Source organism: Lissotriton vulgaris, chromosome 8, assembly GCF_964263255.1.
Source record: "Lissotriton vulgaris chromosome 8, aLisVul1.2, whole genome shotgun sequence".
Classification (NCBI taxonomy): domain Eukaryota; kingdom Metazoa; phylum Chordata; class Amphibia; order Caudata; family Salamandridae; genus Lissotriton; species Lissotriton vulgaris.
Genome location: NC_141696.1, coordinates 341,453,409 through 341,467,782, shown reverse-complemented (window position 1 = coordinate 341,467,782; position 14,374 = coordinate 341,453,409). Strand labels below are relative to the sequence as shown.

The 14,374-nt window shown below is 47.8% G+C and overlaps 2 protein-coding genes across 2 annotated transcripts in view; both read left to right on the top strand.

Annotated features, from left to right (window-relative positions):
• KDM6A (lysine demethylase 6A) overlaps positions 1-14,374 on the top strand; it is a 789,178-nt gene that overhangs the window by 138,355 nt on the left and 636,449 nt on the right. The gene's annotated exons all lie outside the window — the stretch shown is intronic.
• Positions 2,616-12,402, top strand: LOC147697025 (uncharacterized). Its single transcript, XM_086934104.1, has 2 exons — positions 2,616-5,784; positions 11,168-12,402. Exon 1 carries the CDS (start codon positions 3,669-3,671, stop codon positions 5,139-5,141), a length of 1,473 nt encoding a protein of 490 aa, XP_086790230.1. The 5' UTR covers positions 2,616-3,668; the 3' UTR covers positions 5,142-5,784; positions 11,168-12,402.

Genomic DNA, 14,374 nt, shown 5'->3' with positions numbered 1-14,374 from the left:
TCGAACTGGTTCCCTTTCGTTGTTCTTGGTTAGGGTATACTCCTGCTACATGTTGGCATGCCATTTTGTATATGTTCCTTGCCTCAGGAGGGTGGGGTGAGGATGGGAACTCTCTCCATGCTGGCAGGGTGGCTGCTCAAGGTTGTGCTCTGTTCTTTCTTCTTTCCCTGCCTTTGGGTGCTGCAGTGTTGTCACTGCTCTTTATGGTGGTGTTAGTCACCATTCCTTTTTCTGCTCTTTTGTACACTGTTCTCATGCTCCAGCAGTTTGTCTGATGACTCCGCGGTGTGGTGTGGAAAAACTGACGTAGGCGCGCCGGGGTGGGTTTTATGTGACCTTGCTGACGTCACGTACACAGACGACTCCTGGGCCGAGTCGCGTGATGCTGTTCCCCCGGCTCTCAGGGTTGCTGTGGCAAAACAGAGTTTTCCGCATCCAGTCTCACTCCTGGGGTAATTCTACGTTAAGGAATCTGCGGCTAGAATCTCTCTACCAGATACATTGTTGCAGAAGGTAAGTAACTTGTACATCAGCCAGAAATAGATCACCTGAAACCCCATCTTGTCCGGTTGCTTTGCTTGTTGCTTTCCTTGTTGGTTCCTTGCTTGCCTTGTTGTGGACTAGATAAGTCTGTAAAGTGGTTATGGCAAATCTCCGAGGAAATGTTAGTTGATGACAAAAAAAAGACTGGGCACTCGTTGCCGTTTGCTACCAACTTCCAGAAGGATTTAGTGTCTTTCGCTGTAGCTGCTTCATACATATCTTCCTGATGTTTTTCATTCTAATCCCAAAGTGCTTTGACTTGGGCCATTTTATACTCTTTTTTTCTTTTAGATCTAATCAGGAATAGATCTCCTGATTCAAGCGCCTGGCGAAGTTAATTCTTTCTATCATTACATGTTTATTGTAACAGGTACACTGGGCCCTATTAGACCTTAAGGTTCTTGTGAAGCACTTGCTTAGAATATTAAATAGGCCTTCATTCATCTTAGTTACCCTAGGTGTCTAAGAAGGGTTCTTAGAAAAAAATATTGACTTAACCCGTCCAGCTCTAATGTTGGCTCCATAAGGGCCCTATTCATACAATCTCTGGTGTTCTGATTGTGAGCAACATGACCCCGTTTGATCCTACGCCTATCTTTATCTGGGATTAAGTTAGATGCAGCAAGTGATATGGGCACTTCTGATGAGTGAAAAAAGCCATTCACCATACAATGAAGGGCATTGTAATCACTATCATCCCTAGTTATCTTAAAATCGGCCAGAAACCCCCAAAGCTTTATAGGAATTAAGATATAATCGATCCTACTGGAACGACCTGGGCGATTGGAGGTATGCACTCCGTTGTAATCTGAAGGTGAGAGGCCATTACATGCCCTCAAAACATATGTCAGATTTGGTATGTGGCTCCATTCAAGCACTTTACTCGGGTGGTATTAAGCGCTGGAATCTCACCCTCCTTGTCCTCCGCACCTAACAGTGATTGGTCAACCTCAGCGCAAGGCTCATATGTGGTATTAAGGTCGCCCACAAAAATTGCAGTATTGTGGGACTCGGAGCTCTATACTGGGCAAGAGTCCGTATCACTGTGGTGGGTCCCCCCCTCCCCCCATATAGGTAGTAAGTTTGAGTGTCAGAGCTTATAACCCAAATGCCCATAAGGTCAAATGAAATTGACGGAAGGGGCGAATTTTTGCCTTAATGTTAGATTTAGCCCAGATAAGAAGGCCACCTGGTGGGCGGCTCTTTCCAGCGCTTTAAGCAGGTACATGGTAGTCATAGCTCCTAATCTATGAGGTGGTTCGAAGGCCCAAGTTTCTTGGAAGAAGCATAGATGAAATTGATCAATGAAATGCCTCCAGGGCAAGTCATCCAATTTACCCTTAATTCTTTCAATATTCCAAGAAAGGATGCTAAAAATGCCCGAAGAACAAAAAATAGAATTAGGGATTGTCTGATTGTTGCAAAGGGGAGCGTTTCTAATAGATGGTGAGCCTAGTTCTGAATCTGAGCTGTAACCCATACTGCTTGGGCTAATGATTGTAGATGCCGCATTTAGTCAGTCTACAATCGATTTACTTAAAAGCTCAACTTGATCACAATAGATTCTATTATATATACATATATAATATTCCAACACGATTTCTCTTTTTTAGATTTCATGGGTTGTACTTCATTTTGGCCTATCGGGACAGATGTGGTTGTCTTTTTTTTCTTGACAGGATTTCAATTTCTGTGTTTTCTTTTAGGCTGGAGATCATAGCATCCTCTCAGGATACTTTTGAGCAGTTGGCATTATCTTAATGCCTAGGTCACTCGGGGTAAATGTCGTACACACAGGTGTAATGTATCCATGTGGTGCGTATTTAGGTATAGCTTTACCATGTACAAACAGGGTACGTGTTATATATTTGTTATATATTTGCAAATCTTAGTATGAGTTGCAGTTGACTTTATCTTCACTGTAGTTCTATCTGTGACTGTATGCCATATCCTGTAGTATAGGTATATATATTTGTTTAGATATGTATTATCGGATTGGATATATATATATATATATATATATATATATATATATATATATATATGTGTGTATGTATATATACAAAGTGGCGATGCGAGTAAAAATAAAAATATCACTGCGGATAAGGACAGTGATCTTAAGAAATGACCTAAAGAGCTGGAAAAGCACATGAGGAGCGAATTAACTAAGTGGTGGGAAATCCGTTCGCTGGAAAAATACCACGAGGTGGGCAGGGTCCCACGAGGCCTAAGAATTATGCTAGTGCCTAGTTTTGAAAACCCGAACCCTCTGCTTCTTAAAGACTGGGCCGAGAGCAACTTGGAAGCTTCCATGAGATTGCTATGCCTTTTAGTCAGTATGCAAAAAAAGACCTCATAGAAATAGCTCGCATAAATGAGGAACTTACCAAAGAGCAATTTTCAAAAGACAACGCATTAATTGAGCAAACACGCAAAGATATCAAAGATTGTCTAAGCAAGCATGAGGGTACGATTAAAACCAGAAAAGTGTATAAATTTGCCCGGGACGAACAAGACTATAAATTGGGGCAAATATACACGTTCGCACGGAAATATGACCACCTACGGAAGCAACGGGTACCTGGGAAAAATATGCCCAAACAAGCACCAGCCCCGCCACAAGCCCAATCCACATCAGCGGGATTATGCGATTCTATCGCCTCAAGCTCCAATGAGAGTTTGGTCCCAAGCAGTGAAGAGTCTGATGGTGGAGCCCCAGGTGCAGAGGAAGGGGATATGGGCCAACTGACTTTGAGAGAAGAACTGGAATTCATGAGATTGCAACGGAAAAGTACTCTACGCTCCAGAAACGCGCAAACAAACAACGCAGAAATGCAAGGCGGAGGGAACGCAGGAAATGCGCCAAGAGGAAGAGGGCGACAACAGAAAAAGAAGAATTGGGGGAACAAAAAACAATAAATGACAACACTATCATCAACCTTACCAACGTTGAACTCGACCAGGCTGAAAAACAACTGCTGGCTTTGGGACTTTCTTACTGCCCGGAGAGTAATTTTAACTATGGCAATACCAGAGTGGATGTGTTCAAATTTATCAGAAAATTAAAATTGCGCAAGTATTATGCCATCAAAGGGGGCCCAGCAACAACGAAAAAACCTGCAACTATGGCCTCTACCGCAAAAAGGAGTGGGTTGCAGGCTAAGGATGTGCTTCTGATGAAAACGATGCACTCATTACGCAATGATGACACACCCGCTACTAGCACTCAAGATATTGCCCAAGATGAAGACATTGATATAGGGCAATCTGTGGCCAGCTCTTTCAAATTACCATCAACTTTTATCCCATCAATGCCAAAAGACTCCATAGACACGTATGCAGAGCTTTTAACCAACGGCTTAAAGAAATTACACACCCGAGTCAGAAAACAACAAGGTTCCACAAACATCAATATGAGACCCTATAATGATTTGATGAAAAAGCTAAAAACCAATCAAGCAGTAATCGTCAAACAGTCTGACAAGGGTGGTAATGTTGTACTTTGGGATAAGAAACAATACATGGAAGAAGCTTATAGACATTTAAATGACACTGTCTGTTATGCCCAGATAGACTTTAAGACTGCAAAATCCATCCAACAAGCGTATCAAAAAGAACTAAATGGGTGGAAGCGAGAAGGTCTTCTGTTTAGGGATGAGATGACATTTCTCCATAAGGACCATCCTGTGTTGCCCAATATATATTTCATCCCCAAGGTTCATAAAGGAGTGACTCCTGTTCCAGGCAGACCTATAGTCTCAGCCGTCAACAGTCTGTTTGAGAACACCACCAAATACATAGACCACCATTTGCAAGATTTCGTCACCACTCTCCCTGCTTACATTAAAGACACAACAGAATTCCTGAGGAACATAAACCACTGTGTATGGTCAGCAGATTATTTACTCATTACTATGGACATTGCTAGTCTCTATACTAGTATTTCACATTCAGATGGCCTAAAGACTGTAAAGTTCTATTTGGACAAAAGACCGGTGGAACTATACAAGCACAATTCCATGTTAATAACTATGGTGGAACGTTGTCTTAACAATAATGTTTTTTTGTTCGACAACAAGGTCTACAAGCAGCTGAGGGGTGTGGCCATGGGGGCATGTTTCTCCCCCAGTTACGCGGGGCTCCACGTGGGCTGGTGGGAGGAACATGTCCTCAGGGTAGAGCACTCAGATGCTTGGAATAATAATATTGTGAAATACATGAGATACATTGATGATGTATTTATCATTTGGAGAGGGAACATGGAGGAGGCACAGCATTTTGTGGAAACCATCAATGCAAATGACTCTAACCTGGTATTCACTGCTGAAATCAGTAGGAATAAGATTAGCTTCTTGGATGTGTTGGTAGAAGTAGTGAATGACACACTTACCACGAGCCTTTTTAGAAAGAGCACGGCAGGCAACACTATCCTGCACGCAAGAAGTTTCCACCCACAACATACCATCAGGGCAATCCCTTATGGGGAATTCCTTAGAATTCGTAGGACTTGCAGTACGGTGGAACTGCGGGACCATCACCAAAATGAAGCTAAGAAACGGTTAGAAGCCAGAGGCTATAAGACTAGTGCCTTAAATTAAGCAATAATCAGAGCTAACAACTTAGATCGGCACAGTCTGTTGGAAGACCCCACCTTTGATTCCCATATGACCAATCTGAAAGAAAGTAGCAATGACATCAGACTAATCACAGGATATAGCCGCCAAGCGCGCCAAATTTCCAGTTTGGTGAGAAGTCAGTGGCCCGTTATCCTAACTGACCCTGTATTGAAAGACATTTTACCAAGCAAGCCCACAGTGACCTACAGAAGGGCATTTAGCATGCGCAATGAATTGGTCTCTAGCTCTCCGGAGACACCAAAAAATGATGACTGGTTGTCACCCCGTAAGGGTTTCTTCCGGTGCATTTCATGTCGTGCCTGCAATTTTGGCATTAACACCAGATCTTACCTGGCCCCCTTTGACTCTAAACCCATCACTATTAAGGCCCACTATACCTGCAGAACAGAACTAGCGGTATATGTATTAACTTGTACTTGCAATTTGAGATACGTTGGGAGCACCAAACTTCCGGTGCACCAACGCATCCTTCAACATCTCAGGGCCATAGTGAACTGCGACCAGAGTTACCCGGTGGCTCGGCACTTTGATCAGCATCACAATAGAAATTTGTCCCATCTCAAATACTTTGTGATAGATGCCGTGAGAACTTCTAAGAAGGGTGGTGACTATGAGAAACAAGCATTTGCAATGCAATAGGTCTCGCATTAGGAAAGTTGGAGCTATTGGTATGGTAAATGACAAATTTTTTATTTGTGTTTTTTTTTAAAATAACGTAATTAATAGCTTTGTCATTTACAATGCCAATAGTTATAACTTTCACAAATGTGACACCTATAGCATTGGTAATGCAACATGTTTTGTATTTACGTGACTTACATGTGTTGATATTACAAAAAAAAATGGCTTTTATTTCTTTTGAATAATTAATACTTAAAAGTGATTCTAATTTATAATGGCAATAGCTTAAACTTTTGTAAATAACTTTTGTGAACATTATGTTTAGTGTATTTTATTGTGACGAAAATCCAAGAACAGAAGTGAAATATTAACATCTTTTTGTGACATTTGTAATAAAGCTTGAAACATTGAGAGAAAATATTTGAACCAGTGATGCTGTGGTGGTGCTGAGTGATGCAGTGGTTGCGCTGAGTGATGCAGTGGTTGCGAGTGCACTGACAGCTGGTGGTGTGTGCCTGGCTAATGATGTGGTGGTGTCCCCGAGTGCTGTGGTGGTGTCCCAGAGTGCAGTGGTGGTGCACCTGAGTGGTGTCCCAGAGTGATGTGGTGGTGTCCCAGAGTGATGTGTTGGTGGTGTCCCAGAGTGATGTGTTGGTGGTGTCCCAGAGTGATGTGTTGGAGGTGTCCCAGAGTGATGTGTTGGAGGTGTCCCAGAGTGATGTGTTGGAGGTGTCCCAGAGTGTTGTGTTGGAGGTGTCCCAGAGTGTTGTGTTGGAGGTGTCCCAGAGTGATGTGTTGGAGGTGTCCCAGAGTGATGTGTTGGAGGTGTCCCAGAGTGATGTGTTGGAGGTGCCCCAGAGTGATGTGTTGGTGGTGCCCCAGAGTGATGTGTTGGTGGTGCCCCAGAGTGATGTGTTGGTGGTGCCCCAGAGTGATGTGTTGGTGGTGCCCCAGAGTGATGTGTTGGTGGTGTCCCAGCGTGATGTGGTGGTGTCCCAGCGTGATGTGGTGGTGCCCCTGAGTGATGTGGTGGTGCCCCTGAGTGATGTGGTAATGTCCCTGAGTGATGTGGTAATGTCCCTGAGTGATGTGGTAGTGTCCCTGAGTGATGTGGTAGTGTCCCTGAGTGATGTGGTAGTGTCCCTGAGTGATGTGGTAGTGTCCCTGAGTGATGTGGTAGTGTCCCTGAGTGATGTGGTAGTGTCCCTGAGTGATGTGGTAGTGTCCCTGAGTGATGTGGTTGTGTCCCTGAGTGATGTGGTAATGTCCCTGAGTGATGTGGTGGTGCCCCTGAGTGATGTGGTGGTTCCCCTGAGTGATGTGGTGGTTCCCCTGAGTGATGTGGTGGTGCCCCTGAGTGATGTGGTGGTGCCCCTGAGTGATGTGGTAATGTCCCTGAGTGATGTGGTAATGTCCCTGAGTGATGTGGTAATGTCCCTGAGTGATGTGGTGGTGTGCCTGAGTGATGTGGTGGTGTGCCTGGATGATGTGGTGGTGTGCCTGAGTGATGTGGTGGTGTGCCTGAGTGATGTGGTGGTGTACCTGAGTGATGTGGTGGTGTCCCAGAGTGATGTGGTGGTGTCCCAGAGTGATGCGGTGGTGTTCCAGAGTGATGTGGTGGTGTTCCAGAGTGTTGTGGTGGTGTTCCAGAGTGATGTGGTGGTGCCCCGGAGTGATGTGGTGGTGCCCCGGAGTGATGTGGCGGTGTCCCTGAGTGATGTGGCGGTGTCCCCGAGTGATGTGGCGGTGTCCCCGAGTGATGTGGCGGTGTCCCCGAGTGATGTGGCGGTGTCCCCGAGTGATGTGGCGGTGTCCCCGAGTGATGTGGCGGTGTCCCCGGGTGATGTGGCGGTGTCCCCGGGTGATGTGGCGGTGTCCCCGAGTGATGTGGCGGTGTCCCCGAGTGATGTGGCGGTGTCCCCGAGTGATGTGGCGGTGTCCCCGAGTGATGTGGCGGTGTCCCCGAGTGATGTGGCGGTGTCCCCGAGTGATGTGGCGGTGTCCCCGAGTGTTTTGGCGGTGTCCCCGAGTGTTTTGGCGGTGTCCCCGAGTGATGTGGCGGTGTCCCCGAGTGATGTGGCGGTGTCCCCGAGTGATGTGGCGGTGTCCCCGAGTGATGTGGCGCTGTCCCCGAGTGATGTGGCGCTGTCCCCGAGTGATGTGGCGCTGTCCCCGAGTGATGTGGCGCTGTCCCCGAGTGATGTGGCGCTGTCCCCGAGTGATGTGGCGCTGTCCCCGAGTGATGTGGCGCTGTCCCCGAGTGATGTGGCGCTGTCCCCGAGTGATGTGGCGCTGTCCCCGAGTGATGTGGCGCTGTCCCCGAGTGATGTGGCGCTGTCCCCGAGTGATGTGGCGCTGTCCCCGAGTGATGTGGCGCTGTCCCCGAGTGATGTGGCGGTGTCCCCGAGTGATGTGGCGGTGTCCCCGAGTGATGTGGCGGTGTCCCCGAGTGATGTGGCGGTGTCCCCGAGTGATGTGGCGGTGTCCCCGAGTGATGTGGCGGTGTCCCCGGGTGATGTGGCGGTGTCCCCGAGTGATGTGGCGGTGTCCCCGAGTGATGTGGCGGTGTCCCCGGGTGATGTGGCGGTGTCCCCGAGTGATGTGGCGGTGTCCCCGAGTGATGTGGCGGTGTCCCCGAGTGATGTGGCGGTGTCCCCGAGTGATGTGGCGGTGTCCCCGAGTGTTTTGGCGGTGTCCCCGAGTGTTTTGGCGGTGTCCCCGAGTGTTTTGGCGGTGTCCCCGAGTGTTTTGGCGGTGTCCCCGAGTGTTTTGGCGGTGTCCCCGAGTGTTTTGGCGGTGTCCCCGAGTGATGTGGCGCTGTCCCCGAGTGATGTGGCGCTGTCCCCGAGTGATGTGGCGCTGTCCCCGAGTGATGTGGCGCTGTCCCCGAGTGATGTGGCGCTGTCCCCGAGTGATGTGGCGCTGTCCCCGAGTGATGTGGCGCTGTCCCCGAGTGATGTGGCGCTGTCCCCGAGTGATGTGGCGCTGTCCCCGAGTGATGTGGCGCTGTCCCCGAGTGATGTGGCGCTGTCCCCGAGTGATGTGGCGCTGTCCCCGAGTGATGTGGCGCTGTCCCCGAGTGATGTGGCGCTGTCCCCGAGTGATGTGGCGCTGTCCCCGAGTGATGTGGCGCTGTCCCCGAGTGATGTGGCGCTGTCCCCGAGTGATGTGGCGCTGTCCCCGAGTGATGTGGCGCTGTCCCCGAGTGATATGGTGGCGCTGTCCCCGAGTGATGTGGTGGCGCCCCCGAGTGATGTGGTGGTGCCCCCGAGTGAAGTGAATATATATCGGTGTTTAATAGTCTGTGTATGTGGATGTCAATGCATGCCACGGCCTGCTAGTGCGTGTATACCCGCACGTCAGAAGGGGACTATTCACGGATGGCTAATTGTACAGCCCTGGGCGTGTGTGGATGGACAATCATCACAGTGAAGATGTTTGTATGCAATCTAGGTGAGTAAGTCACTGCCCCCTTTCCTGGCAGTGCTTCCTGCTGACGGACCACTGGTCCTACTCTCACCTTGCCCGGGCTCCGGCTCGGTGCCACGGTACCGGCCCTCGTACCTGGAGTCCACCACCTGGAAGCTTTTGGTACGCAGGTTCTCCAGCATGTCCTCGAAGCTCTTCACCAGCCGACCGTCCAGCGTGGCCTTGAACTGGGCGGGCTCGGGCCTGCTGGCCTCCGCAGTCACAGGGCTGGCCTCAGCAGTCACGGGGCGGCCCTCCCGCACCCAGTTCCGGAAGCCGCCGTTGAGCACCGACACCCGAAGGCCCGTAACATCCACCAGGCCCGCGGGGCGTAGAAGGAGCCCGAATGGTCGCCGTCGTAGACCACCACTTGCGTGCTGTTGCTCCCGCCCAGGCTGCCCACGTAGTCGCCGAACAGCTGCTCACCGGGCAGCATCACCTCGTAGATGTATTAAAGGCATGACAAAGTGGTTTGCTGACAGAAGCTGAGTCACTATAGTTGACAAAGGCCAAATTTAGAAACCTGCTCACTACTTTACCAAACTTGGAACACCTATACCAGAAATGCCAACCCTCCCGATTCAGGCGTGAGACTACCGATTGGAAGGCTAGTCTCCCGCCTCCCGATTCCTGCAAGCAAAAACCCGATTCCTCGGGGCTTCAGCTGACAGGGCTTGGTATTGTGTAAAGTGCCAATTCTTCCAGCAAAGAGTGGCGATGCAGGGGCTCTCGAAGGGGTGGGAAACCAACAATGCGTCATTAACGAGGGAATGGTCTTTTAAAGACCTGTGAAGTAGGGGGGGGGGGGCGGCTGTGTGTGTGCGCACAGAAAGCTGTTTCAGCCCGGGCTGTCACACAGGGGGCTGGGGGGGGGGAGCATGCACTGCCAGAAACCTGCCAGGCCAGTGCACAACACAACACTTTCATCACCCTCTCTCTGCCTAACATTGCGCTCCATGTGCTTCTGAAAGGTAAAAAATAAAACGTGCAATTGTGTTTTAAATGTCCGATCCTGCAGCAGCACACTTCCAAAGCCCATAAATGCCAGTAACCCGATTCAAGGCTCCATTCTCCCGATATTTTTAAAAAAAATCTCCCTCTTTGCTCTTCTGAAATGTTGGCATGTATGCTATACACACTTAATATGCAGCACTCCAGGCTTACCCTCGTGTGCCTTTAATTCACCACCGCAGCCCAGGAGTTTCTTCAAGTTCCCGCCGGGCCGCCGCGCTGCCTGCGACGACCCGGAAGCGGTTGGGCAGCCGGCCAATCGCAGCGCGGCCCCAACCGGAAGTCCCGCCCCCATCTCGGCGCAAGTGCGAAGCCACTGTCCGAGGAGCCCCGAGGGCTCCTGATCGAGTCCCGGTCCCGAGATGGGGGACCGGGTGAAGAGCGGCCGGGCGCATGGGGAAGGCGGGGCTCTCATGTGGTGAGAGCCCCGCAAAGCGCAACCGCCGCCCGAGAGGCAGAACCGCCGCCGAGCACCGCCAGAACAGGCGAGTGTGTTGAGGAGGAGGAGGGGTGAGTGGGGGTGGGGTGTGCGCGTGTGTCTGTTGTAGTGTGTCTGTGCGTGCGTGCGTGTGTCTGTCTGCGCGTGTGTCTATTTAAGGGGGGGGTGCGTGTGTGTGTGTGTGTGTATGCAGTGTGTGTATGTGCGCATGCGTGCGTGAGCCTTTCTTTAAGGGGGGGTGTGTGTGTGTGTATGCAGTGTGTGTATGTGCGCATGCGTGTGGGAGCCTTTCTGTGCATGGGAATATCAGGGATGGCGACGTGCGCGCTCACGAGCTACAATCTCCGGCAGGAGAAGCTCGTGACAGTCTGCTGTCTACATTCCCCTGAAAGTGATTGCATAAGTTGTCTCGCCCTAGACGCAAAAGCTTTGCTTTTGCTTCGTCTAGGCGAGACCTAAAAACTGAGGCAGTTAGAGTCATTGTATATTGTTCGATTAAACAGTAAAATCCCTGGAGGTCTGAACATGGGGGAGGATCTGAGCAATTTTCTTTAATTTGTCCCACAATATCGTTGAACTCATGGGCATTAATAAGAATGTTTGGAATATTATAGTCTTTATATGCAGGCATTCAGTTACCTTACATGTATTTCCAGCAATCAAGGTATCTTGTAGTAGTTTAACAAAACATGGGTCGGTGGTAGCGGCTATGTTTTTTCTAGACCAACGCATGTCCAAGCCACTTTGTCATACTCTAAAGCAAATTAAGATGTGATTTAACATCTTAAGACTGAGGTTTTAATATAGCGTTTGATAACTGTAGAAAGATTCATTTCTGTTAAGTTTTGATTTACTTCCTCACTACCCAAGTTGTCTAATATCACTGGTCGTAGACACTTATTCACTCCTTCACTATTATTATTATTTTTTGGTTCATTAGGAACAATGGACTGATGCATTTGCGAATATAAGTACAACACAGATCAATTTGGTGATTCCGTGAATCTTTATGATGGGCGCACATGCCCCTGTACAGAAGGCAATCATGTAAACTATAAGCACCAGGGATTTATCCCAGCAATTTTAGTTCAAACACATGAGATTACGAACAATTTTGTCAAGTGCATTACTTTTCTACAGAGCAATACTTTTTGCCTCTGATCCATCATGATCATATTTATCAACATTGCGTATTTGCACAGATAGTATGAAAGCACTTTTTAAATTGCGTATTTGCACAGAGCGTATAACATTGCACTTTTGCACTTTATTTTATAAAAGTGAAATTTGCACTGAAATTAAATGTTTACGGTATGCATTTGCACTTTTTAATGTGGATAGATAATAACAATGGATCATTTATGCACCATTTCATTGACAAATAGAATTGATTGAACTACTATTTTAATCAGTATTTGTACTTGTACATAACCTATGTTCGTTTCTATTGTATTTGAGATTATCTTGACGATTCAAATATGGCCCCCATATATGATGTTGTACTGAGCTTAATGATTAGAGTCCTTCTGCTATGTCAATGAACTGCATTGGGTGCGCCTTTTTGAATTTGCATTGTACTATTTAAATGTGAGCCAGTCCATTTTACTGCTAACAGTGAGCAAGGGCGTTCACGCCCGGAACGCGTCTGTTCGGCGTTTTTTGCACCCCTGCACTTTATGCTTGAAAAAACAAAATAAAAAAGAACAACCTGAAGACTGGCTTTGGACATTTTGATTCGTTGTCTGCGTACTGGATAACGTGCATGAGGCATTTGTTGCACGGTGACCGGTTGGAGGTGTGTATGTATATATATATATATATATATATATATATATATATATATATATATATATTCACCACACCAAACTTCCAATCAAAGAAGGCGCTGACTCCGTGAATCTCAATCCAAGCGATTTATTGCATGCTCAGTTACTGCTCAGACGCGTTTCGGCAGCTTGCTCCCGCCTTGTTCACTAACATCTGCATTTTTAATTTATGGCGTATATGTACATATACATGTTGTCATGGGTTCAATTAACAAACTGGTTACAACTGGCTGTTGCTATGGTTTTATGGTCACACCCCATGTATTGACATAGACAAGTTCATGACTTGCACATTTGAGATTCATGGCAGTCCTTTTTCACTTGTTGTCGCAAACATACATTTTACAGGTAAATTATAAAAACATGAATTGTGTACTCGTAATATACCTTAATTTATAAGTGTTGACTATGTTAACATATTACATCGCATCACACGTTACCCATCTATCACGTTTGGATACATTGTTCTGTCTGTTTACAAAGGTCCCGGGACATTACGTGTGCGTCCGATTCTCCCTGGTTGAAGGGTGTCATGCGAGCCATGATTGGCTTGACGCTACAATGTTGATAGTATGTGGGCCTGTAATTGGGCGCTCGAGTGGGGGGGGTAAATGAAAGACCGCTTAGAATGCCGGTGGTTTGTTGTTCCAAAGTCGTGCCAGTGGACTATAGCGTGCGGAGCGATATACTAGGTGAGTGTTTATTTATAGCTCTTTGCACGTTAGCACCTATTGGAGGCCAGTGCCTGCTGTGTACTGTGGTTCACGGCGATTCATCACAATGGAGTGTCACAGCCGCGAGCCGCTCAGTATTAAACACACATGAGAGCGAGTCCTATGTTGCTTACAGAGGATAGGCAGAACCCATATAAAGCTACCAATGGGACTTGTCTTTGTGTATACGTGGTGACGCATGGTGAATGATTAAAGTAGTGGCGTGAGGTGAGGTGATTAGTTTTACACCAAAGTTGTGTGCACAGACCCAATTTACATGTGCGGTAAATTTAAGTGAATAAACCGTGAACAACAGATGTTTTATAGGGTACTTGGGAAAGAGAAGGGGAAAAACCTGGCTGGGTCATATGTGGACACTAAGGGCTTCATCCGCATTCAAGCCTGAATGGATTTTGGAGTTTAAGAGAATGATGTATCTCGACTCCAGGCGGCGTAAAGCAAGTTTACGGTTACCGCCTCTGACATTTCTGGGTTTGCTGTCTATGACGAAGTACGTTAAGCCCGCCGCATTGCCTGCATGTGTCGCATGGATGTCCCTCGCTACTGGGTACGCCTGATCATTATTGGCGAGCGCCCGTAGGTGCTGCAGGATTCTTACATGTACAGGATGGATAGTAGACCCTACGTACCTTTTACCACATTCACACGTGAGCACGTACACAGCAAACTCAGTCTTCCATGAGAAAAGTTCCCTGATTTTATAGGGAAGTCGTCTGATTGGTAACTCGACATTGGTGGTATTAATACCATGGTTGCAGGCCTTGCATTTGCTGCATTTTTTAAACCCTTTCTGGGATTGTAACCAGTTATTTTGTTTCTTGAGGGCAGTGGCATTGCAGACTAACTGGCTGCGCATTGATTTTGCTTTGCTGAATGACACTAGGGGTGTTTCGCCCACTGTATCGCCTATGGTTGGATCATTACGGATCAGTGGCCAGTGCCTCCTTAGGATTTTACGAAGGTTCGTGTGGTATCGGTTGAAACCAGTGATTAACCTGGGGGTTGTCTTTCTTGCTTGTCACTGGTTGCTTCCGTCACCACCGGGAACAGTAGTTCCTGTCGAGTTTTTGTGCTACATTTAGCTTCTGCATTTCT